Source organism: Ptiloglossa arizonensis, chromosome 6 (genome assembly GCF_051014685.1).
Source record: "Ptiloglossa arizonensis isolate GNS036 chromosome 6, iyPtiAriz1_principal, whole genome shotgun sequence".
Taxonomy (NCBI): domain Eukaryota; kingdom Metazoa; phylum Arthropoda; class Insecta; order Hymenoptera; family Colletidae; genus Ptiloglossa; species Ptiloglossa arizonensis.
The window spans coordinates 25,209,733-25,236,224 of record NC_135053.1 but is presented as its reverse complement, the minus strand read 5'-3'; the positions used below and the strand labels follow the sequence as shown (position 1 = coordinate 25,236,224).

General features: G+C 52.4%; 1 protein-coding gene and 1 non-coding gene across 8 annotated transcripts in view; both read left to right on the top strand.

Annotated features, from left to right (window-relative positions):
* LOC143148316 (uncharacterized) overlaps positions 1–26,492 on the top strand; it is a 360,338-nt gene that overhangs the window by 74,367 nt on the left and 259,479 nt on the right. For 4 of the 7 annotated variants that reach the window (XM_076314556.1, XM_076314559.1, XM_076314560.1 and 1 more), the window contains exon 3: positions 4,911–5,126. In XM_076314556.1, coding sequence (XP_076170671.1) covers positions 4,911–5,126 — 216 coding nt within the window. The remainder of the gene's footprint in view (positions 1–4,910; positions 5,127–26,492) is intronic. The other 3 variants (XM_076314557.1, XM_076314561.1, XM_076314563.1) reach the window with 1 other exon arrangement.
* LOC143148773 (U4 spliceosomal RNA) lies at positions 19,542–19,682 on the top strand. Its single transcript, XR_012992587.1, has one exon. It is a non-coding gene; the product is annotated as a U4 spliceosomal RNA (small nuclear RNA).

Genomic DNA, 26,492 nt, shown 5'->3' with positions numbered 1-26,492 from the left:
TCTTCCCGTTCGATGTTCCGTTCGTTTGTTCGTCCCCTAAGATTTCTCCGAACGGAAACGTGTTTGTTCGTTCTTCGTCGATTTCGCGCGAAACGATACGCTTTCCCATTTTTCTAAACGCAAAGTTACTTCGTGTGACGTTGTTCAGAGATTGGGAATAAATTTCGAGTAAAAATAGAAAAGTCTCTAGACGGTATTTCCAAGGTTCAATATTCGCTGAAACGAGAGGCAAATTCGAGGGCGCGAAGGGTGTCCGCGACGTATACAACGGGCCGCGATTAAACAAAGCGAGCGGTTAAACAAAGAGGCTAATCAAGGCCCACCCTATGGCACTCTTGGTCAATTTCAATTCCGCGGCCGGAACGCTTTGCTGTCAGCGGACGGCGTATGCAAAAAAGCAGGGTCGGTGCGCGCTGACGTCCCAATTCTCCTCGCGTTCTTTCTATGCCGGGACTCGGCTTTGTAGCGCCGACGGTTTCGCCGTACTTTTTTTTTCCCTCCCCGTCCGACTCCAGCGACGAGTTTAACGAACGCATTCGCTGCAGGGATTTCAACGAATATCCGATCGAAGGGTCTCGTTCTTTCGCGTCGCTGCGAACCGACCGTAGGCGAAACGTTTCCGACAATTCGATACAAGTTGCTCGCTCGATCATTCGCGAGGTACCGAGATCGCGTATTTTTTCCCTCCCGTCGAAATCTTCGTTGTTTTCCGACGTTCCTATCGACGAAACACGAGGATAACGCAGGCTGCGATACGTAGAAACGACACGGTTCGACGTATTCATTTTGAACGCGCTTGCGTATTTTTACGAACGCGCGGAAATGGTTCCGTTCGTTTCCGTGTAAACGATTATCTTTCCGTAAGAAAAAAAAAAGCGCGGTTGTACGTAGCTCGAGGGCTCGTAACGCGATCGGGCGTCCGTGGGCCGGCTCGCGGTAGCAAAGTGCAAATTGGCCTTCGGGACAAAATGAGTTTGACACGCCTGGGCGCTCGGGTGCGGAACGTACGAGAAATAGAGACTTCCTGATGTCGATGGAAATCTTTTCGGTAGCCGGTGCATGCAACTGCCACCGCGAGCTGAAACATTGATACATTTAGGAACACGTTAGCGGATCACACTCGCGCGGCTTGTTTCGTAGCTCCAGGAAAGACGTTGGACTGTCTGTCCCGTATCCCGTTTCCGTGGAATAAATCACTCCACATTAGCGCACCGAACCATGAATACACGACGATAAATCAGGGTACGCCTGTTCGTGCGAGCGAACGCATTAATAAACAACGCGTGTCCATAAGGTGGACGATTAAAACCGCCGGCACGTGAACCGCGGTTAATTTATGCGCGGACCCGGTTCCGTGTCCGTTTCCATCCCTCGTTCGTCCCCGGGGGATGCTGCCCTCGCCCTTAACGAGCCTTTTATGCACCGACGACTTACCCTTTTCCCATCGATTTTCGACCGGCCGAATATCCACGCTCGACGAGAACAGGAACTGCCCCAATACCCCGTGGGATGTTCTCCCGTCGAACGGTGAAAATTATCGACACACGGCGAGCAACCGGTGCGGAGACATCGGCTGATTTATACTACTTGTTTGCGTGGTTGGCAACGGGTGCCCGATCGGTGTAAACGGGACGTTACAAATTGAAGACGCGGTCGACTGAATATTAAAACCGAGCGTCGGTGTACCCGAACAGCCGGAGAGATAGCTTCCGAACGGAATTCAGATTCACCGACGATAACTGACAACCGTACGCGTACGAGCTTCGGCTACGCGCAACCCGCGCAATTTCTCAACGCGTCACGTGGCCACCGCCAGTTTTTACTCGTCGTTGGCTTTCCAACGACCCTGTACCCTGGAAGAATTAACCATCGAGATTTCCATAGCCGGTGACTTCTCACCGATAAACTCCTTCCATCAACGAAGCGAGAGAAATTCATTCTTTCAATTTCCGTTCGATCGACGTATTTACATTTAGTTTTCCCGCGTGGTGTCGAAGCTTCGTGTCCGTGGTCCGTAAAGCGCGCGAAAAAAAAGAATAATTTATACATCGTACGTCTTTTTTTAGTATCTTCTCGCTACCGAAAGAAATCGCACTCATCTCACTGAAATATTTTACTCGTCTCTTCGCGCTTTTCTTTCGTCCTCCTCGCTGGTCACGCCGGAAAAACAAAAGCGCGTCTCCAGTTTCCCAACGAATTCAATTACCATCGCGAGGTCGCTAATTAAATTCTTCCCGCTGTACACGCGCGTTCCAAACGTCGATGAAGGACAGTGTCGTTTCGTCTTCACGGTTTTCGAACGATGCGTCTGGTATCGAAATCGCGTTTCAGCGCTCCGCGACGAGACGTGGCACGAAATCTGTTTATCGTTTCGCGAGATACGAATTTCTCGAGAGTGGACGTTTATCGTTGAATTTCGGCGGGGTATCCCGCGATAAGCGAAGCTCGCTCACCGAGAGGAGGTCCGCGAGGCACGGCGCGGATGCAGGATGAGGGCGGTAACACGTGGGCGAACGAGCACACGTATAATGGTTACATCGCGGCGTTGGCCCCGTGCGGGTTGCCCTCGCTAAACTTCGATGTTTATGTAGTCGCGGTGTAACGACGCGAGCCGATATAATGCACCCACATCGCCGCCGGGACCGACGCACGCCACTTGTCCGCTTTGGTATTCGAATCCCGGCGGGTAAGCGATCCCGCGCAGATAGCCACGGCTGACGCTACGATGGCGTTCCGCGAACAACGAGCCGATTTCGCACGAAAGTATCTAGTTTACGGTCTCGAGTGGCCGCGGAACGTTTGCATTCCATTTGCGGGCCGATAGTCCACCGTGAAAAAATTACGCTCGGCTGCGAAACCGAGGGACGCGTCGAACGCGAGTTAAGGCGATCGGGGAACGAGGACTCTCTTACGTTAGGAAAACCGACCGATGTACATTGACGCGAGCGAGCTCGAGATCCCGAGGGACCCGAAAAATTCACGCTTGAAACGTACCGCGCTCTTTTATCGTTGAAGTTTCTCGAATACTCGGACCTTTCCGAATTCGATGGTAATTTAGTTGCGTAGAATCGGTTCAGGTTACGCGCCAAACTTGGTCGATTCGTTGTTAACGGCTCCGTGTGTTTCATCGTTCGTTATCGAGGACAGGAGGGTGTAAATAATACTATCTTTCGAAGGAAGCGAGACGCGCGATTCGTGTTCGCGAATACGCGAGCACTCGCGCTACGGGTCGAGGAAAAAGAGGGAAACCGTGGTCCCACGATATCCCCGGTTAAGATCCGAAAAGTCGAACGAAGAAAATTATTCGACGTTCGGTCGCATCCCGGGATCGTTTCCCGCGTTTCGAAAAAATGGAGAAGGACGGACGGTAAAAAAAAAACGATGCCTCCGGAATTAAAGACTCTTCCCTAAAAACGTGTTCCCCGGGGTTCGTTGGAAGTCCTCCCGGCCCCTGCCATAAAATTCAATTTATTCCCCCTTGTTTGTTCTCACCGTTGGGGGAGATCGGCGTCGATAACAGATTCTCCCGGCGTAGGCCATGATTCCGTAACAATATGGAAGAAGTTGGAACCGTTAGTTCGCTTGTCCCCTCGCTTCGAGCGCTTCCCGTTTCCGGAACCGTGGCCGCGCGCGTTAGAAGCTTCTGGGAATGCGGAAACCCCGGAGTGTTACGTGATTCAGGAATGCCGGGAGGTATCGCGCTAAATCTGGACAATGGAAATATTTTACCCGTTGTCGCGCATTAACGTTTAATCTCGCGCCGAAAAATATTGCAACGGTCGTTCGCGGCTCGAAAGAACCGCGCGTGCGTTCAACGCGGCCGTCCGTTCCCCGTCGATGGACCGCGCCGTGATTTCGTGCGCGTAGCGAAGAATACGTTTCACGCATCGATGCGGTAACACGAGTCGAACTCGTTTTTAACGAGCACGCCGCTAGAGAGCTCGAGCAACGAGCAAGAACCCGTAACGATTTTAATTTGCGCCTATTCCCGCGCGATTGTTCGCCTTTACGACGTACGAGCGCGTTTTCGGAAACTCGAGAAACCTCCGAGCGAAATTCTTCGCGAGCGATCGTCGACATCGAGATTCGCGAGTAAGGTTTGGTCGCGCGTTAGTTTTTCACGCCCGTCTTTTCGTTCGGTACGAAGGCGTATCCGTGTCGAAGGATCGCGAGTCGAAGAAGGCGGGACGCGGTCCAATTATCGGTGGAACGATAGCTCCCCGTACGGAATCAACGATCGTTGTTCGGAATCGTTGGTTCGTTCGGCTCGGATACGCGAGCCGGAGACAATCTCCGAGCGATCGCTCGGTGATCCGTACAATCGTACGGAGATAAGAGCGAGACCGTATTACGTTGCTATTTGCTCGACGAGCACTCGGCTCCGCGAGTACGTTGGAATACATCGTGGGAAATCTTAACGAGAGAAACGATCGAGTCGGTGGTGCGCCGGGAGCGCTCGAAACCTGAAAACAGCGTTAACGATTCCAACTACTCGTCGATAATGTTATTACGATTGTCCGAGTGTTCCGGCGTCCTTGTCCGCTCGTCTTCCCACTTCGAGAGGCTACCGTACACGGTAACTGGTCGCGTTGCGTTACTTTTTCCACAAATATGCACGCGTGCCCGTCGAATCACGGCGGACGAGTCGTTCGACTTATTTTCCAAGAAAAAGGGAAACGGGACGAGAACGTCGCAAACGTTCGTAGCTCCGAGAACGTCCAACGACTCGGATCGATCGCGCGACGCTAATTACCCATCGGTGTTGACCGTCGCGAAACCTATCAACGGGAAAGTTTCTCCGTACCTCCCGTACGCGATAACCGATTTATCCACTCGATCGTATCCGGATAAGGAGCCGGCCGGTGGATCGGCTCGCGTTGAATATTTCCGTGGTAAACACCGACGAAAAGGACTCCTCTCTGTTGCAGGGCCGTGGAGACGTCGCCTCGCTGGTCCGGAGCTTGCTCGGGCCGATTTACGGCGACGGTGTTATCAATCTGCTGATAAGGCAGGCCCGGGACATCCTGGTCTGCGCTTATCACGGCAACTTGGAGAACTTCCTCAAGACTTATCTCTCGCCGGCTGCGTCGCTGCTCGCGGAAGTGAAGTCCGTCGCCTCCGAAACGGTGAGTCTTCCTTCTCGATCTTTCGAGAACCCGCTCGCCGGGATTCGTACCGCGAAACTGGTCCCGCCGGGGGATCCTCCCGCAAGGTAGAAAAGCTGAAACACTGGAGAGAATGTCGTTCGACGGACGGATTGTTCCGCGAAACGATTAAAGTAATCAGTCGCGTGCTCGCTCCCGCGCCAACTACGGTCCTCTCGACACCGGTGGATCCAGTTACGCGGTTCACCGGTTGCGAAATCCGAGTTATCGCTGCTCGTCGCGACGACACCGCCTTCTATTTATGCAACGACCGATCGATTTCGTCGACGATGAAAACCAGGATCGAACACGGGGAATACGGGCCATTTGAGCTTTTCCACCCGCGGTTCGTTCTACCGCGCTCGAACGGGTTTCGGGATTCTCCTCGTCGTCTCGCGAGAGATCGAAAATATACTGTCTTTCTTCTCGAGACTCTTCCATCGCGAAATAATGTACACTCCGGTTCCAAAGACGTTCGTGCGGTCTCGCGATCAATGTCTCGCCGGGAGGAAGAAACATCGTTTCCGGATAAACGCGATACCGCGAGTAAGCGAAACGTTACGTCCGACCCAATACGATCCGTGGTTCCTTTCGGGAGTGACAGATTTTTTTTCTCTCGTTTTTCTCGAAAAAGAAAACCCCACCGGACGAAAGAATACAATTTTTCGATCGTACCGATAACTGCTGGAGAATCGGTTCGGGACTCCTCTCTTTCGCAGGAAGGGAAATGCTCGGGTTTCGTACTCTCCCCTTCCGATCGGTTCGAAGCGAGCGGTCTCCTCGCGATGATTAGGTTATTTCGTCGAGCTCTCGAGCCCCCCGAGCGAGCTCTTTCGGGGCGAGTTTTAATCAACGTTTACGAATCGGAGAACCCGGACAGATTCGGGTTGGTGGTCGAGTCGGACGGTTTTGCGAACGCCCTCTCGAGACATCCAGTGCGACCGGCGGCGCCCTCGACTTAAACAAATTAACCCTCGAGAAGGCACGTGCTTCGACACGCTGGCAACCCTCGTCGCTCGGGCTCGGAAGACGGAGACGGACCGGTTACCCGCAACTACAGGGGTTATTAGCGACAATCGCGCGGCAAGGGTTGCTTTTCTACTCGACGGCTCTCGACGAGTCTCTGTCTGTCTCCGTGCTCGAGAGTTCTCCGCGGTTCGATCGAATACCACGGCAAAGACTCTTTCGGCGCGTCTGGCGTATTAACCCTCGGACACTTTGATCCGCGTTAACGGAAAACGATTCTCCGAGGAAAATATCCGTCGCTGTACGATCGATGCGCGAAACAGTCGATTTCTCGAGACGTCTTGTTCGAGTCGTTGCCGCGAGATACGTCTCGGATCTTTCTCCAAATCGATCCTACGTTTGGGGATGTATCGCGTCCGGACAACGGTCGAAAATGACACCGATGAGCTCGTTATCGGTACCGCGCGTTCACAATTAGGGACAACTTGGGGACAACATAGAGACAATTTTCGCGGTGTTCCGTGTCGGTCGTCCGGTTCGATCGGCCGCCAAAATGCTGTACAATAGAGTCTACGGGTGACGGTGAGCCGAGCCGTCCGGTAAATTGCAAGAAAACCAATAAAGAAAACGATGCGCTTGGCCGCACGACAATTTGGCAGATATGGGGCAGCGATGTCCACGGTGGAAAGCGGAGCGACGACGATGGCTGTTCCTGGCTCCTCGGCTCGTTAGCGCAGAATTTCTGAAAGTAGGCAGCCAGAACCGGCGCGTTCTACCTAATATAGGCGAAGACCGGGCTTTGTCAGTCGAGGGACGCCAGCGCTACGAGATGAGATCCGGTACTGTCGATCTGGAAATTTGTCCGCCTGTCCAGGCCGCCGCGAACTCTTCGAGGACGATTCGGAATTTCCTTCTTCGGGAATGCCACTTTGTTCGCGTCACGGTCCGTTGTTAACCCTGGAAAGACCGTGCCACCAGCCGTCACGTTAACCCTTTGCGGTCCGCGTTCGTTTTGATATCTCGTTCCGAGCGAGTCCACGCGCGCTTCTCGAGCTCACACTCGTTAAAGGCCACGCTCGGAGCGCGAGTTTCCACGTTAGAGCGACCAAATACAAACGTAATTTTTGTAATTTTTTCCGAAAGGGAGTGATTTCCGCGAGTTGTACTCGTTCACGTCCGGATTGGACGGGTGTATCCCGAAGCGCTACGCCGCGACGCTGAATTATACGAGACGCGCGTGTAAACGCGAACGGAGCGTTCGTTAGCCGACGGTAGCGTATTTATTCGAAAACGCGAAGTAACGTTTTTCAGTTCGAGTCGTTAGCTTTTGCGCGCGCAATCGAGAACGACCGGTCCAACGCGTCCGTTCGTTGTCGGTTGTTTTCACTCGCGTTTTCGAACCTCGACGTGGTCGTCCGTTTCGATAGGTTCCAACTGGTCGAAAAATGGGAAAAGAGCATACACCGAGATCGATGTTCGAACACACCGATGCAAGTGGAAGCAACGAGTAATGGACGGACGCGTCGGTCGAGCACGATCGGCCCGAGAACCTTCGAAACGGATTTTCTCGAGACATTCGTAGAACTTTGAATTTTCTCTCGCGAGGAAACCTACCGCGAGGTCGATCGACGACGTTGAAATCGGTCCACGCGGAGGGAACGCGTAAGCGCGAGGCAAAGTCTCGCGAGGGAAATCCGCGCGAGCAATCGAAGCCGAGCGGTGTAAATCGATGCAATTTGCCAGCGTGGTTCGATCGATATCTTCCCGAACGATACGCGTGCATCGAAACGAAAATTATCTGCCGTTAAATACGATCGCTCGAGCGAAAGGTTGTCGAATGCGCGCTCCGAGCGAATTACCTACCGGACGAGTAATTCGATAGAGCTCGCTGCGCCCAGGTTGAATCCAATTAAACCCTCCACCGACGTCGTCGTCGTCGTTGGTGGACTCGTCGCGATTCGCGATTTTCCAGTCCCCGTAAGACGAGGGACCAATATTTACACCGACGCTTGCTTTACGACGCATCCGTAATCGGCGTATCAACGCAACCGATAACGAGGTTACGCGCGCGTCCGTGCTCGCGTCGTAATACTAATAATTTCTCGGCAAGGAACGACCGCCTCCCCGTCTACGGATCCACGGAACGAGTTTCGGACGAACTATCTCGAAATTGAACGGGGAACGTCTCGGAGAATATCTCTGTGCGATATCGCGACCGTAATCCGGTATACTCGGCCATTTTTATCGGACGCGCGGTTGGAACGTAAATCCAAAGGTACGGTACATCGCGTAGATTTGTAGATTGTTCGGGCAGTAGGTAGCGAGATGATCGAACAAAAGACTCGCAGCGATGGATTTTCGAAAGACTGTTCCTTCTCCGTCTTTGCCTCGTGAGAATTTTTGACCACAATCGACTCGAAGAAGTCGAGGTTGCACCGTCTCGATTTGTCCGCGGACTTTTCGATTCTTCGTTCGAAAGAATTCTTTCCCCGTCGATGAAAGATTCGACGCGTTAACGATTCACGGATACTTTCGAGTTCTGGCCGAGTGTCCGCTAAATGTCTCACAAACACCGTTGCAAAAGTTCAGATTGTGATATCTGTCTTGTGACAACGCACAGGGATCTCGCGTATCCGGTAATACACACGACGAACAGTGTCGTGTGCTTCGAACCGCAACTGAAGGCATTAACGACCAAAACGTTGACCCTTTTCGGGTGATACGAACACAGTGCTTGAAAACCAACGCAAACTGTTAATCGCGAACGCGCTATCCGATTGTCGCGTTTGTCCCGTGGAAACACGAACGATCTCGTCGATTCGAAGGAAGGCGCGCGCCGCGCGATGTTTCGCCGCGTTGGAAAAGAAGAACTCGTCGTATTTGAAGGAATCGGAGACGGTCGCAGGAGGTATCGCGCGTGTAGCTCCGAAGTATCGGGTGCCAGGTGTCCAGGACCGCGAGGTTCCGCGTATCCGCGGAGGGTGTGTATAGGTGGAGAACGCCGGTGGAAAACGGGACTGCGCGGCGAGGTTGGTACGCCGCCAAAGAATAGTAGTAGGTGTATCCAGATAGTAGACGGGGACGGCGAGAGCACGAGGATCGAAGACACCGTAACGGTGCCTCGTCCGAACTGATTGACAATGATTGAAGGCTGCGGGTTTCGACTCGGGACTCCGAGTCCGGGCACCGAGGCTCCGTGTAAACCACCGATATATATTTCTGCCCGTCGCTATCCGGCGATCTTCTTTAATCCGTACCAGCGCGGTATCCGCTCCGCTCGACTCCGCTCCGCGCCGGGAGCAGAAACGGGAAACACCGGCCCACGCGTCCCTATCGCCGAGATTCAACGCCGGATCGTCTCGATCGCGACGCGGCCTACCGTCGCGTTCCTATAATTTCCGACTGATTAAATTAAACCGATCCTCTCGATACTCCGATACACGGGGATACGCAGCGGTTGCTCGATAGCTGAAACGACCGAGTTTTGCGCCCGCGATGAAAGCGTTCCGCGCCACGCGTGGGCGACGCCCGCTCGAGCATTATTGGGAATTCGTCCGATCGCCCGGATAGCTCGATCGTTCGGAAAACGAGAGATCCGGCTCGGAATCTGGGTCGAAAACTCGTCAGAGCTTTCCGAACCGAGCTGTACTCCGTGAATGACTCTACGAGCTGTTGCTTTTCGACCTCGCGAAACTCTTTCTTCGAAACTTTCCTACGCGAAACGCACGCTTCTGTACGAATTTCGCCCGGTTCTGTCTTCTAGAGGGAATTCTCCAGCAGAGGTGACGAGAGCGACTCGTTTCGATTCTTTCTTCGATCGTTTCGTCGCGTTCTTTTCTACGGAGCAACGTTCTCTGGAAAATTAGCGAAAGGAGACGATCGTTGGAGCCCAGTCCGTCAACGATGATTCAATTGGTTACGGTCCGTGTACGATCCGATCGGTTACCCAATTCTTTTAATCGAATAAACCTCGAGACCGAAAATCGGCGCAAACGCATCATGGACGATTCTCGGTGACGCTGTTTCGTTATCGCGGAAGGTCGACGATGGAATCTCGCGACGAGAAATCCTTTTCGGCGCGTAGCATTTACTTGGATGTCTCGGTTCAATAGGGTCATCGCGACTCGCTCTCGGTGCAAGCGCACTCTCGCACGCGCGAGGAACGCAACGAACATCGCGTCTCGTCGCGTCGCGTCGCGTCGCGTCGCGTCGCGTCGGCCGCCTACCGTGATGGAACATTTGGCGCGTGCGCGCTCGCGCGCAGCTCGCGAAACCGACGACACGCTCGAAACCCGGCTCGGTCGTCGCCGCATGATATATCGGTATCGAGAAGACAGTATCCGCGTGCAGGCTACCAGCTACTTAACCCGCGACCAATCGGTTACGTACCCGGTTGGTTGCATTACCTACCTACCTACTTGTTGAATGGCCTGCCAGCTACCAAACGAGGATCGACCTCCATGCGAGGGACAATGAGACGAGCAATCCCGGCTTTCGAACCAGCTACCGTCTGTTGTCCGTTCGCGTGCAGTTAGGAGGATTGTTTTGAGCTGTACACGGAGTCTCCGATTAAATGGAACAACGGACACTTGACGGGAAGGAATATAGCGAGGTGCTCGAGGCGCGCTCAAGCGGCACGAAAAGTGTTACCGGCGCGAGTAACGTCGCGGGTGTCACGGGACCGTATCGGGACAACGAACAAAAATATAAACAGAAGTCTTTCGCTCGCGCGCTACAACGCACGGGATCGCGAACAGAAATACTCCCTAGAGAATATATCGATTTGGCGAATGTTACTGTTTCTAATAAAATACTTCCGTAGAGAGTATATCTACGATTCGGCGTAACAATTAAAGGTGCGCAGCGGGTGACAGACAGAGGTTCACACTTGAATAACTTGGAACAATCGATGAATCTTTATTCAGCGGGTTATATACATGAATTTTGTTTATCGACGATCCCGATGTTTAGACTTCGCGTTAGTTTTATCGGAGTGCTCGGTGGTCCTCACAAGGGTATCGATCCGACTCTATGCTGGAACTCGCGATCGAGAGTCATCCCCCTGAACCACGATTTTCCCTCGGCCTCTTCCTTTCGACGCTCGTTTAAATCGTTTCGATTACGAGCGATACGAAACTTACTCGCTCGATCATTTTTCTGCCCTAGCGTCCTTCCGCGAAACGTTTCGAACGTAGACGCGGATTGTGTCTTCGATACCGAGCGTTATCGAGCACGACGCAGAAAAAGACTCGACCCGGTATCGGGTCGCGCGAAGAAGAACGCTGCGACTCGCAAGAAAGCTCCCGTCTTTTTGTCTCCTCGGCGGTAAGAATTTTTTCACCGTTTCTTTCCTAAGCGCGGCTCGCTATCTGGCTCGGCATCGCTTACGCGTATCACAGCGAGCTCATTGTTCGCGGAAGATTCAATCTCGGCTTCGCGAGGAGCCTTTCTCTCTTCCTGTATCCGCGCGGGGCGGGGGAGGAGGAGGTGGTGGAGGAGGAGGGGAGGGCAAGATAAATGAAGCAAGTGTTATTTTCCGAACAGTGCCGCTTTACATAACGACGAAGGAAAGTAAGGAAACGGTGCGTGCACCGCGTCGCACCGCGCCGGGGAAATTTTTGTTTTATTTACGTAAGCGGGAGAACGAAGCGGATCGTGCGTCGGTCGGACCCCGGGCGCTGGATCCGGCGCGCAAAAACTGCGACCAATTTCTAATAGCAGGTTAGGGGACCGGGGAACGCGCAACGGAGACAGTCCCGGGAACGTGAAACGCTCAACCACGCACGCGTTCGCGTCGATGGTAGATCGCGATAAGATACACGCCGCCGCGGCTTGTCATCGTAACCGCGAGCCTGCCGACCGACCCGGTGCTGGAAGACGCGTCGTTTCTTCCCCGAGTACTCGCCTTTACGATTCACTCGCACGAGTGCCACGGTTCACCCGTGCACTCGCGGAAACGAGATCGATTTTTTCTCGAAACGCGAGAAATCCCGGAGAATTTCGCCCGATACAGGCTTTTCGTCGCGGTTAGGTCCGAGCGCGATCCACTGGCCGCTCAAGGCCATCGAGAGATCTCCCCCACACCGAGGGTAAATCGTATTTTCCGTCTCTCCGCGAAAACATACGGCTAGACTTTCTCTGTCTGGCAAAAAGAGACGAGTCGACGCGGTGTGAAAGCAGGAGTGGACGTTTGACGCGATTCGCGGTCGAGGAACCGGTCTCGAGCGGTCCTAGCGTTTTTGCGAGACTTTCGCGCTTCGTAGGGTTAGTCGAAGACCAAGGTTAGGGGTTTCCAAGTTCGAAGGTTTCGATGAGGTCGAGGGTGAAAGAAAAGGTCACCGCGGTGGAGTCGTTTCGCAGCCGTGCGAGCTTTCCTCGAAAATGTTCGCGTTTCCGCTCGTTGGATCGAACGGTATTCGTTCGGCGGTACTCGTGGTCGGAAGCGACGCGAGCGGTCGATCGAGCGCGCGGAAGCTAGCTCAGCCTTGAAACTCGTCGAGGGTGCTGGCCTCGACCGGCAAGAAAGTGGCGCGAAGAAACCTGGTGAATCAAACCGCTTGCATTTCACGAAGATTGGAAGGAAGATTGCGCCGCGTTTCTTGCGGCAGGAAGGCCGCGGCTGCCGACGGAACGGTTCCGTGATGCTCGTCCAGGTAGTTAATAAATTAGTCCCATAACGTTGCGGACGGGGCAAAAACTGGCGCTACTTCATAAGCTTGTTCGTTGTGCCCGTAGCGGTGGCCGTTCTCCGTGGACGCGGGGGAGAGCCAGCCGCATTCTGCCTCGAACAACCAGCACGCAAGGTATCCGTAACAGCGGTCCTCTTAAAGGAGATACGGTTTAATTGGAGCTCGGCTTCCTCAGCCTTTCACCTCGGTGACCATCCTTCCGCCGTGCTCGGCTCGTCGTTCGGGTTTCTCGTCGCGTTTGCGAGGCCTACGATCGCTCCCGAGAGGATCGAATCGCTCGAGCGTCGTTCGTGACTTAACGAACCGACCGACCGATCGAGCGACTTTGAATATCGACGTCGCGTCGTCGATCGCTCGGATCGCAAAGGACCTCGAGGACTTTTGCCACGGTGCCCACGATTTTTCGAACTGTTTCCTCCTTTTCGAGTAGCACTCGTTTCGCCGAGTGGTTCGTTCGATACTAAACGAAAACGCCCCTGAAAAGGAGATCGTTCGAGAAATCGCGCGCGATACGTTTCGCTCGAGGAGGAGTAGGTTTCCCCCGGGAATACGAACAAGGACGAACCGAAAAGTAGTCGAAAACGTAAGAAACCGTGGGAATGCGTCGCGATCGTCGCGCGTACTCGTTCGATCGAACGTACCGTAACGTTGTCCTTTCGCCGTACGCGCATTCGCGGCGTATCGTCGTCACCCGGAACGATTCGGAGCTTTTCCGAGCGCCTCGAAGCGACGGTTGCGCGGGATAACGCCGAGAAACGGAGAAAGTGGTCTTCGTGAATTGTCGGATCGGACGGTAGTCGGCGGCCGAGCGGCTCGAGAAAGCAATGGTACGCCGGTCCAGATTCCTGGGCCGGTAACGAGTACGTTTTCCGTTGCCCGATCTATTTCTCCCGATGAAAAGCTGCCGCTTGCGCGGTGGGGGAGCATCCTCTCGCGTGCGCGCGGACCCTCCGGGCTCTTCCTTATTGCCAGTTGTCGTTAACGCGTTGCTCGCGATAGTCGCGTAACTCGTTCCCGGATGAGAACCAGTCCTTGAGAATTGCGACAAGATCGAGGACGCGCGTCGAGCAAACGTTCCCAACGAAAAATCTTCCTTTCGACGGACAACGTTGATTCCAGATAGACCGTGGAACGATCGAGATCGATCGACGAAACGCTCGATGGATTCACTTTACAGATATTGCGAAGCTGATTGCTCGTAGAAAGATTACGACGGAAAGAACGACTATAGACGACGCGATTGCCACGCGTTTAACGTGCAAGGACAATTCCGAAGGAAAACGATCGCTCGATCGAACGATGAAAGTCGTACGAAGCTTTGGAGAATATCATCGCGGAAGAAAAAATGTTACTTTTGGTCCGCGACGTTCGATATCGTTGAAAGACCATCGCGAACGATCTCCGGTTGGACCCTCGGGTCCAAAGTTTGCGTCCTCGATATATTTCTCCAAATTCGAGGTCTCGACGAGGTTCGCGACTCTCGTACCGCCGAGTTTGCGTCGTCCTGTACGATCGTAGCGAGTTCGGCGCGTCGTCGATCGGCACTCGACTCGTCGAAGCTCGCTCGTGGGCGTAACGAGTGCCTACCGTGTCTTCTCGCGCGTCTTCTTTTAAAAAAGCGCGTCCCGCGATCCGGCCGCGGCTCAAAACGCGCATTCCCGTTTCTCAAACGCGTAGCCTCGTTAAGCGCGGCGACGCGAGCCTCGTTCGGCTTTGTCCGCGCGCTTGAACCAACCACGCTCGTGTTACACGCGCCGCCGTTGGAATTTACGGTATTGTCGCCGAGCGCCTTCCACCGCGAAGCCTTACGGAATTTCTCATCGTTAGCCGATAGAATCGAACGGTCCCGGCAATAATTACCATTACTCCGCCGCCTGTAATATTTCGATCGTCGTTTCTCCCTAGTCCGCACCGTGCTGAACAGTAACGCCTGGTTATTTTTTCTCGACGCGTTTCGCGCGTTACCTGCCACGAACTACCGAACAAAGACGCTTTCCAAAGAAATCGCTGTTTATGCGTCGCTTTTCGCGACGTTGGACACCGTAACGCGTTCGCTGCACGCGCGAGATCGCGAACCTCTTTGCTGGTCTCGCGCGCGTAAATCCTTCGACCGATACCGCTTTCCCGGTGGGGATCCGAGGATACGGGAAGAAGCGTGTCGGAGATCGCGAGCTCGAGACTTGGAAATTTTGTCGTTGTTGGTAGAATGTGGAATTATTGAAATTGGAGACGGAAAACAAACGGTGGATTTACTTCCAGTTGTTTCGGATACAAGCTGTTTGCGTATAGAAAGGTTACAGAGAAGAGAGGGCTAGGATGGCAAATGAAACGCGACGGTACGAGTTATACGCGAATGATCTATCTGTTGTAAAGTTCGGATTGTAATATGTAGTTTGTTACAATATGCAGGGATCTCGGTAGTATAGTTTTTGTACGTACGAGAATACAAAGTCCGAAGAAAGAAGTGTACAGTGATATGCCTTGACGCGAACGACGACGTGTCGCGTAATCTTCGTGACTCTCGACTTGGAACCGAATAGAAAAAACCTAAAAGAAAAATGTTGGAATACAACGACATTGAACCGTGCAGCGCTCGAGAAGTCAAGGCATGGTGGACGAGCTCGATACCGACTTTCCTATTTTTTCCGTTGGTGTGCCGACGCGATCGTTACAATCTGTTCAGTTGTTCGTAACCATACTCCGCTGCACGACTGTATTATATTTATCTAAAAATAAACGTTCTATGTACATTTTCTCTTGTGCTCGACAATTCCATAATTCCACAAAACATAGCCAAACCGTTGACCGCGTAGCGAACAACTTTTCCGACTTATCCTGTCTAATATGAAGACAGTGCTCAAAACTGACATCGACCATTCGCTATCGACATCTGTTACTCTTAGAATCATTGTTGCATTCGTTCCAACATTATCGAGAGAGGCTAGAGGACTCGATTACCGTGTCAACTTTACGAAGGTTTACGAAAATTCGGTAACGAGGATCAACGAACCGATTCGGAGCAGTTCGATCAAATGTATCCGGTGACTGCGCCGGTAGCTACGTCGAGCCGGGAAAAATTGATCAACGGATACACGGTCGACGGTTATCCGCCTAATTAGCCGACACAATAATCCGCAACACCGATCCTTCTCTTGGAAGGAATAAACCGTCCGCGAGGAAAAGCGGACAAGAACAAAGCGAAAGAGACTCGAACGAGCAACCGAGCAAATGGGCTCGCGAGACGTCGCGTCTACAGGGTGGTCTCTCCGATTCGATGTAACCGATATTCCGCTCGAATCTTGCTTCGCGCCACAAACCCGGAAAATTTAACGCAAAACTCGAATCGTTTCGAGTTCGAAAGTACATTTTATTTTCGCAAAGGGTTACTCGGTGGAACTCAACCGAGCCGAATACACTTTGCGTAATTTAATACGGTCTTTACTTTGCTCACGACCACGCGCAATTTACTTTTGAGCGATATTCCAAGGCGTTGCACCTTCCGGTCGTAAAATTGTTCCAGTAGGCGCTGGTAAGAAAAGAAGAGCAGAAAGAGCCGACGATGAAGTTCGTAAATTTGCGAAGGTTTCGCGAAACTGTTAAGAACACCCTGTAGAGCGATAGGCATCGAAACGAGCAGCCTCGCGACAGCCGTGCTCGCGCTCTCTTATCAGGAGCGGACGTGCCAACTCGCGGTATGTAGGTGCAATACTTCTAAGCGAGCGAACGGTAGGAGCAACTTTCCACGGACGCGTCGCCTCGGATATTAATTGAATGATCGCACCCTCGGCAATTCATTATGCATACTTTAATCCGAGCCGTAGCCGACAGTCGGTACTGTTCCTCCGCCAGCGATCGTTTTCTCGTTGCTCGCCTCTCACCGCTCGTTATTTCGCGCGAGAGAAGCTCGGACTCGCGCGCGGAAGCCCATTACACGGCTTTTAATCAGCACCTGGACGAGCCACCGTGGAAGGACTTTAACACCGGTCGTTGCGAACCGGAATCTTTCCCGGGGTCTCGATTCCTGCGGCAAAGACCCCTCTCTTTCGAAACCGAGTTTCTACCAGAAGAAGAAATCGTTCGAAAGGTATCGTTGCGATCCGTTCGTCGAAACTGGAACGAATTCGGGACCAACGTCGCCCACTCCGCACTGTTTAGGACCCGTACAGCCAACACCTCGAAACTCTCGAGACCGGATACCAGCAACACCGAACACGCGCAACCCGATACCAACGACCCCGGAATCGTGACACCGGCCACGGATGAACCGAAACGCGTGGAACACGATACCTGTGCCACGGAACTCGTGAAACGCGATACTAATGGATCCGGATTCGTAATACTCGATACAGATGATTTCGGACCGACGAGATCCGATACCGACAACACTGGACCGTGGGTGAAACCCCGTACTAACGAGTTTGGATTCGTGTCACCCGATACGGACCACTCGGACTAGACGGACATGGAACATTCTGGATTCGACGCGCACCGTACGTGCAAAAGTAGCTACTTTGGATCTCGAAGGATCCTCGGGTCGAGATCTTCCAGGTACCGCCAAAGGGTCCTCGGAGTCTATCGTATTTACGACTACGGGGGTGTCGGTTCGAGACGTCCTTGCGACAGAAAGGGTTCGATTTCGTGGGGGAAATTGAAATTTTTACCGACGAGCTCCCTCCCCTGTTACCATGCGTACAATGGGCAGCGAGCGCGCGAACCATTATCGTAGTACTTCCAGACGGGATAACGTAATTGAATCTCGTAAGTGCATCTTCCTCCGTTCGCTACTTATTAACGCGGTGCTCGTTAATCCGCGCGGATGGAAGTCGATAAGGCGAGCGCACAGGTGCCGGGGCATTGTGGTACTTGGATGATAATGGATCGGCAGCGGCGATGCGGTCCGCGCGCGATCGCCGGGAAATTAAATAATTACCGACGGTAATCGATCTGTCGGGTCGGTTCGCGCGATATTGATGACAGGCGTACGAAAACAGAGCGCGCGGGGCGGCGCTGCGTTCACAGTGAAAGCGCGCGGTAGTTCTCGGTTGTGATTGATCGTCCCGGAGATTGAGTATCGTAGATGTATCTCGCGCATGCGCGTACATCGCCTCCTAACGACGGCCAACCGAGGTTAAGGGTATTCGATTCTTACCGCGGAATCGATTTATCGAACAATCGAGCGAAAAATCGCGGGAAAAATATTCGGCGGAAAATCCGCGTTAAAGTAACGCGATCGAAGTAGATAACTCGATTACTCGTCGATAGTGCTCGTTGCGTCGCGCGAGAATTCTCGTTGCCTCCCCGGGTCGATTTTCCGTTCACCTATTTTCCCGAGCAACCGTTTTTACGGTTCGAGGAGCTTACACGGTTGAATTTATGTTTCGATCGTTCGACAGCCACGTAACGGAACAACGATTCGTAATCGGATTTTTGTCCAGCGTGGTTCTCGTTTTGGCGCGATCCGTCCGACCGATTAGAGCGGACTCTATCAGAGACACGGGAAAACTTGCAATCCCGCGTAAGCTTTCCGCGATAATATCGCCGCGCGAGCGAACCAACGACCCAGTTGTGGGCGTAAGTCCCCGGTGAAAGTGTATCGCGCGTGTGCGTCTCGCGTACGCCGAATCATTTTCACGGTAGAAATTTTGCACGTGCCGAGATAACATCGCGAGCGGGGTAATCGCGTTTTCCCGAGCTTCGTTACCGCGCTCGACTTTGCCGCGAGAATTACAAACGCGTTATTATTTGTAACGGTAAACGTTCCGACCTTGGCTCTTACTCGCTTCGAACGAACGAATCGTCGGTACCGAACTTGTATCGAAATCGTGAACCCGGAAATGAAATGCATCGATGCATCGAAAATTCGAGACGATTGCGAATACACGGGTGTTTCGATCGAATTTGTGAAAATGTTGTGCATCCCTGGCACGTTCCAGCGGTACGTGAAATCGTGTGAAACTGAAAGGAGTTGGGGTGTTGTTAATGCTCCTTTTCTGTCAGTTCGAGAGAAACTTGTGGCATGATGGAACACGTGTGCCATTCGTGTTTACAGGCTCGTTCGAACGTGCCTTCTCGATGAAAGGGTAATGCCTGCGCCATTATACTTATAAAAACCCACGATAAATCTCACTACCATGCGTGGTAGAATAATTACAGGAGGGCAGCGGGAAGCATTCATTTACTTTCCACTCCGCTCGTGTTACGGATGTCTATAAATTAATTTTTTACTCCACGGTGTGGATTCTACGCGCGAACGAAAACTCTTGAACGTGCAATTTACACACCGGCACGGTTTCTTTGTCCTTCGAAGTTTTCTAAATTTCTATCGTTACGCGTCACTCGGGTCGCGGAATCGTTGAATCGTTTACCGTTCGCTCGAACCGTTCTACCGAATAATTGAACGTTGCGCCGCGCGTAACAGCGAACGACAAGGACCCGCGTATTTAAAAGAAACGGTTCGCGAAAGGTCGTTGAACTCGTTTCAGTGTCGCGAGAACACCACCGAACGGTTCGCGCGGTGGGTTATTAATAAATTTCTGATAATATTTTTAGAATCTGTTGTTTAGTTCCCGGATCTGGGGTAAAGCGATCGGAAACAGGGGTAAATCGAGGAGCGCGAACGAGGCGGAGCGAAAGACGAAAGTTCGCGCGGGGAAAGCTAGATGGCGGCTCGATCCGTATCGTTTCTCGCATGTTAAAGTATTCGAGAAACGTTACATCTGGTATAGCCGCGGTACGATTCGTCAGCTTTGCGCAGTGGCGATATCGTAACCAATGAGGTTCTACCGAGGTGCGATTATTGCTAGTTGAAAACTTTTACCAATACCCCGCCATGACGATGTGAAATACCATCGGCTGAGGCAATTTTTGATAACCCCTACGGGGGTTGCGAAGCTGTCACAAATACAACTGTATCGTCTTTGTTTCAATTTTTCCACGTTTCGATGTTTCGTCGTAACATTTTCGATCGTTTACGAATTTGTTTTCGCTCGATCCGTTGCGAGGCCGGTCTTTCCGGTGCTCGTCAATTGCTATTCCGTAGTCGTGCCGAATCTTTCCTTTGTTTCGACTTTTCAACGGCCTACGATCATCGAGTAGTAAATACACACTCGTCGTTGTATTCCTCTCCTCGCGACCGACCAACCTCTCCATTGAATTTACCGCAACGAGTAACATAGTAAGTACGGCATTCGATTCATAAAACATTTATGAAAGAGAAGGCAAACACGTACGACGAGAACCGATTGTGAACACCGATAGGAGTAAATACCCTGCAATTCTTAGCGATTCTCATACTTCTACGAGTTAGGTGCATTGTTACAGGAAATGAAACGAGTGAATGAAACCTCGCGCTATTCAAAGACACGCCTTGCTTCGTCAACCCTTTCGGGCATTGCCATTTATTTTCTCATCGTCGTTGTTCGCACCTTTTTTCTTTATTAATACATTTCTTACTCGCGTCAAGGAAAAAGTACCGAATCCAATAATTCGCGTCACAAATTTTTGACGCGTCGTGGGATTCACACTCTGTTACAAACTGTTACGAAACGATCGATTCCGATTAAAAATGTTTGAATTACTTAATCGACGGAATACTCTCGACCCTTTCCTTTGTGATTTTTTATTCCACAAAAGAGATACTTTATTCCACAGCAACATTTTGAACCGTATTCTCTTCTCGAATCGATGCATCGGTTAATTCGTTTTACCAAGGCGAGTTAAAAGTTTCGTAGCTCGATTCGAATTTTCCACGAGAAACCGAACGACGCGAAATAACTCCGTTCGGAAACGTTCGAACGTGCTAAATATAACCACGAGCAAAAGGGTTAAATCGTCTTGGAAACTCCATGGCCGATCCACGTTGGAAGCATCGAGACCGAGAGTGCCCTCATTAGCTTAATTTACCCCACGCAAATTCTTGACCGCACGTCGCCCATGAATAACCATAGCGAATAACTTACAGCCACCACACACGCGTGCCACCTGCTGGTCGTCCCGTCGCGTGCAATTGTCCCCCGCTCGGTTTTCATTTTATTTGTCCGGTCGTTTAATGCGGCTCATTGACTCCCGATTTCACCGCGCGTTTCCCGCGGTAAATAACTTATCGATTTCACTCCATTCGGGGGTTCGATTCCCGTATCGCGCGTTTCGCGCCGTACGGGGAACTTTCTGGTATTCAGGATCGAGGAGCAAAGATTCTTTGCAATTTTAAGAAATTTTACATACAGGCAAATTCGATTATTTCTTTAAATAACCCGTTTCGTGCCGTTCGGGGAACATTCTGGTATCCAGGATCGAGGAGCAAAGATTCTTTGCAATTTTAAGAAATTTTACGTATAGGCAAATTCGATTATTTCTTTAAATAACCCGTTTCGTGCCGTTCGGGGAACATTCTGTTATTCAGGATCGAGGAGCAAAGATCCTTTGTAATTTTAAGAAATTTTACATACAGGGAAATTCGATTATTTCTTTAAATAACCCGTTTCGTGCCGTTCAGAGAACATTCTGTTATTCAGGATCGAGGAGCAAAGATCCTTTGTAATTTTAAGAAATTTTACGTACAGGCAAATTCGATTATTTCTTTGAATAACCTAGAGGGTGCGCTAATAATCACCGGTCGATTTACGCGCAAACGAAGATCTTTTCTCGAAACAAATTTCTTTGCAAACCGATCCTCGAAACGTTCGCTTCCCGAGAACGATGTCGAATCGTAAAATGTTCACCCGAACGAACGGTTTCAACCAGTTTCAACGAATCCAGCCACGAAACTTTGCACAGTGCATCTTCTCAACACGTTAGTCCCCGAATCGTTAGCGTTAAAGATCACGATTTTTCGTAATACGCTCGAATAATTGTCACGCGTCCTTTCACCGTGTACTTTTCCACGATCGATTTCCCATCCGTCTAGACGACACGCGTCGAGTTTCGCGTCGATCGGTTCGACGTTTTAAAAATAACGCGAATTTCATATCGACCGGTGACGATCGGGACACCCCGTGCAATACACTCTCTTTCCAACGAGGGAAAAATCGAACCTATTTGTCGCGTAGCTTTTAAGTTTCTTTCTTGGCGACAATGGTAGATCCTGTACGATCGTTCTTAAGGCCAGTCGAAAAGAGTCGGTGCGTAACGCGTGCGCAGTCGCGTCGAGGTCGACGGACGTGTCGAGCGTGCGATTTCCGTCGAATCGAGCAAACGTGAATAGAAACGTGTGGACGCGTAGCCCCGTACAGCTTTAAACTCCATTCAGGACGAACGACGCCGCGATTAACCTATTTACCTATCGATCGACGAGGTTTTCCGGCAACCTTGTTTTCGACGATGGATCGATGCGTATCCGCCGGTTGTTACGCGCAATTACCATCGCGGAGGTTATCTCTGTCTTGCAACGGTAGCCGCGGGCGCAGAACTATCCTCGTGGTTATGCAATTTCGTTCCCAATCGACGAACGAGTCGTTCGATACCTCCTCTACCGTTCTCGAGGTTTTCGCAAAGACGACCGTTCGATTTTGCAAATATTCGACGAAGCTTGGACCGATCCGCGTCCACGTCCTCGCTCGGTGAGTTACCGTTCACTCCGCTTACACCGTATTCCTTTTGCTTCGTTTCTTAGATTCTTTATCCGATACGCGCAACGATACCAGAATCGCATACGTGCCGCGTTTATCGAACTTTCTACCGAGCCGTTTTTTCATATTACGCGCAACAATAGACTTCCTCGACGCGTTGGTCCGTTTTCTTTCTAAAAATCGAGTCCGTTCGAATCGACCGAAACGCGGAGTAATTCTTTCATCACGCGAGTGATGTTCAATTTTGACAATAATGTCGTTGTAGGTGGTATCGTTCAGCGGTTACTTCCTTCTCTCTGGAATTAGACTTTCGTCGTCAAGATCGACTCTTGCTCGAAGATTGACAATAATCTCCCAATCTTTCGACGATTCGTTGCGTTCTCGTTTGTTCGTCGAAAGACATAGTTTTGGAATCCACGTGAAATAAATTACGTCGTATTCGCAATTTGCGCCCTCTGGTTTCGAATCGTTCTTAGAGAGGGTATTCGACGATCTCGGTCAACGGGTCGATCGATCGATTCGAGGGTACGGGTGTTTAAAATTCCGTACGTCGAACTGGCGTGGAATCATCGGGTTTTCGCGTCCGGTCGATCGATCGGAGCGATAACGAGACGTTAACGAAACGGTGAGGCGATGGTCGCGTTTTCGGTTCGTTCGGCGAGCCGGAGCGAGAACGAACATCGATGGAAACGACGCAACGAACTCGACGAGGTGACCGAACCGAGATCCACGCCGAGCGCCGAACGCCTCGTATTTACATAACGATGTAATACTTTCCGTTAAACGCGGTGCGAACCAATTCGATGCGTTCAGACAATACCGACCGACTCTCACGCAATACCCGCATGCGAGGAATAATCGCGCGTTCGAGCCAACCGCGAACATTTCGACGGAAGTTCCGTGCGCGACTCGTGAACTTGCCTCTTCCGTGGGAAATATTCATCGAAGCGTTGTTGTTCCATCGGGGCGATCGTTGTCGGCTCGTGGTATTCCATCGGTGAGTGGATCGTTCGTTACGGGGCATTCGGGGTCGTAAACATTCGTTCGAACTAAATCGGCTTAACCTCCTTATCAACGCGCCGGCTGCCAAGCCGATTTCATCGTTTCCCTGGGAACCGCGGGGCTTTTCTTAATTTGCACTCTTAACCCAATATGTACCTTTGCTTCGCGCTACTTGGCCCAGAATATCTGCCGAAGCCGTATTTTCCAACACCCGCTGGACTTTTACGGAGGGTTTGAATTTACCAGCTCGACCGTCGTACCTTTCGGATCTAGAAAAGGCCCGAGGAACACAATATCGAGAAACAGTTTCGGTGTATCGTTCGACGGTGTCTATACGCGTCTTCGATACCATCGAACACATTTCGATCGTTCGTACTCGTTGCGCATCGCGATTCGCGATAACGTCCCTGTACGATCAATATTGTCGCGCAACAACAAACATCGACGATAGTATTGACCGCGTTGGGTCGTCGGTAGGTTCGCGAGGCTGTTGTCGGAGATCGCGAGATCGGGTATCGTCGGGCGTGCTCGGTCGCGTTCGTGCGTGGAATTCGGCGCCTCCTCGTCGCTGGAGCGCAGTTTCGCGCCTCGTGTTTTCGCCGCGTATCTCGGAAATTGTAACGTACGAGTGTTTCGCGCAGAGCTTTTATCGTCCCTACGGGGATTCCACCGCGCTCCGATTACCGACTACCGAGCGTCCAACTTCGTCTTTTCGCAAATACGTCGCGAGCCCGAAAAAATTTGGGAATCTCGTTCGAAAGCGCACCGCGATTCGAAAGGGTTAAGAACCGTTGCTCGGTGCGATCGCGTCGAGGCAACGAGCACGCGAACGCGGCAACGGCACGGCATTGGTCGACGGTCGGTGCTCGGAAAAGTCGTTAGTCCGTAAAGACAACGTCGAAGACCTGCATCCGTTCCAGGACTTTTAATCGCGTAATTGGCGGCGTAACTTCGCTACGGCACGTTCCATTTCCGAGGAAGCTTATCGCTCGTTTCCACGTGGCGAGACTTACACCCCGCCGTGGTAATTAAAAGTCTGGCGTCGTCGATCGATCGATCCCCTCTCGCCCCACACGGCCCGCCTCTTACCTCCCTGTCGCCGAACAACGCGATGGAAAGCCGCCGCGCCCCGAAACACCCAAGTTTCGCGAAAACTTTTCCACGCCGCGATGCACTTCGGCTCGCGTGGGCGTAACCGGTGCAACAACGGCAGCCTCTGACACGCTCGCTCGCTCCCGCCCGATTTCCTACGAATTTTTCGAGCTCGCGATACCCCGGGGCGAAGAACTCGCTTCCCCGTGTTTTCGATCGGCGGCCCGCGATTGCCCGAAGCCGCGATTTTTATCGCGCGCCTGTGCCTCGGGAGTGTTACTCCGGCACGGAAATTTCTTTTTTTTTACGGGGAACTTGGTCTTCCGGTTGCACGTGAACAATACTGGGAAACGACCGAACCGATGGATCCGTGTAACGGCCGCGATGCGAACAACAGGGTCTCCTTGCGATCGAACCGAGACGTCTCCTTCCAGGGGGAAGCGGCTGCGCGAAGCCTTGGGCTCGTCCTTGCTTTCCCGTTTACGCGCCGAGTTTCTTCGTTGAGCCACTGTGAAGAACGGATCGTCTCGATACGTTGCAAATTCGAGAATCTTTCTCGTCGATACGGACGAGAGTCCCGGATCGTTTCTTTTCCGAGGTTTTCTCGTTGTTTCGGAGAAAACACTTTCTTTCGTCTCTGATAGATCTCGATGATCATTGAACGGTTATTGTTTTCGAGTAAGGTACCTTCGAAGGGGCATCAAGTCCGTGTCACGGGTCAGGGCGAATTTAATTTGCGAGCTAGGGATCGCGCAGTCGCTGGCGCGTATACGGGCGCCTGCGCACTCGCGTCCCGGATCGCTCGGGGGAAGGAACGGCGCGCCGCGATATTCTAATCGGCGTGACGACGTGATACGCAATTAATCCATCGCGCGTCAGTGTCCCGGCGCGCCGGCACCGGCACCGGCACCGGCACCGGCATCGGGATAATAATGCATATCGGGTCCGCGGGGCCCAACGCGCGCTTGCGCGCTCGCGCTCGCGCTCGCGTCTAGGCCCTCGCTCGCTCGCTCGGTGCGCCGCTCGTATGGAGGCTGCGCGCGCCCGCGCGCCCGCGCGAGGTTTATGATTAATGGCGTTGCTATCGGTGCACGAACGGTGCAAAACGAAGACAAATAGCCTGGCGCGCGGACCTCTTTAAACGCGCTCACCGTGGATCCGCCTTGTGTTCCATCGGAAACGGTCTTAAGAGACGCGAGATTACCGTGTTCCCGTGGCACACACTGGCCGTGCTCGGCCGCGAGTCCCTCCTGGCGATCCAATTAACGAGTACGCGCCGAAAGCCGCGCCTTCGAACGCGCGGACCGCGAACTCGCTGTCCCGACCTATCCTCTCGCGCCTACCTCCGCCCCTGGTTTTCCCGTACGCTCGTCCACCCGCGAAAAATTTCATTTCGATCGGGAGAGCTCGATTCATCGACCCGGGAAACATCACCGCCTCCACCGCCTCGTCGATGGCACGTAACGCGAGAAAGAGAGTCGCCGCCACTCGGTGGCCCGTGTATCCGGTCAATTGAGTCACCTTTGCCTCGGATTCATCGTGAATTTTGTCCGAACGATCCTATTCTGCGATCGGGGGAAAAAGGAGGGGATCGTTTTGTCCGTTTTCGCGCGGTACCGCGCACTCGGGACGAGCGGAAACAACGAGACGCGCCTGGGAACCGATCGCGACTCGCAGGAGGATGCGAATCGAGCTTCGCGCCGCTACCGCGCGGAGGATCGCGTCGCTCCTGTTTCTTCGAGCGATAGTGAACTCTGCTCTCCGAACGAAGTAAATTTTCCTCATAGTTTTCCGCGACACGAATGTTTCGCAAAAGCAATCGCGACTTGAAAACAAGTTTACGTACTCTTCTTTGAAAATTTCACCGGTACGAGTGTCCGTTTGGCACCCGCGGGCCATTTTCGCGTAGAAACTGGTAATCGAGTAAAACGCAGCGAGGGCGATCTCCTCGGTGTTTTCGCGATTAGCCATTTTCCGCGGTTATGTAAATCGGTTGCGCAACCGAAAAGGGCAGGCAGCTGCGTTGCGCCGTG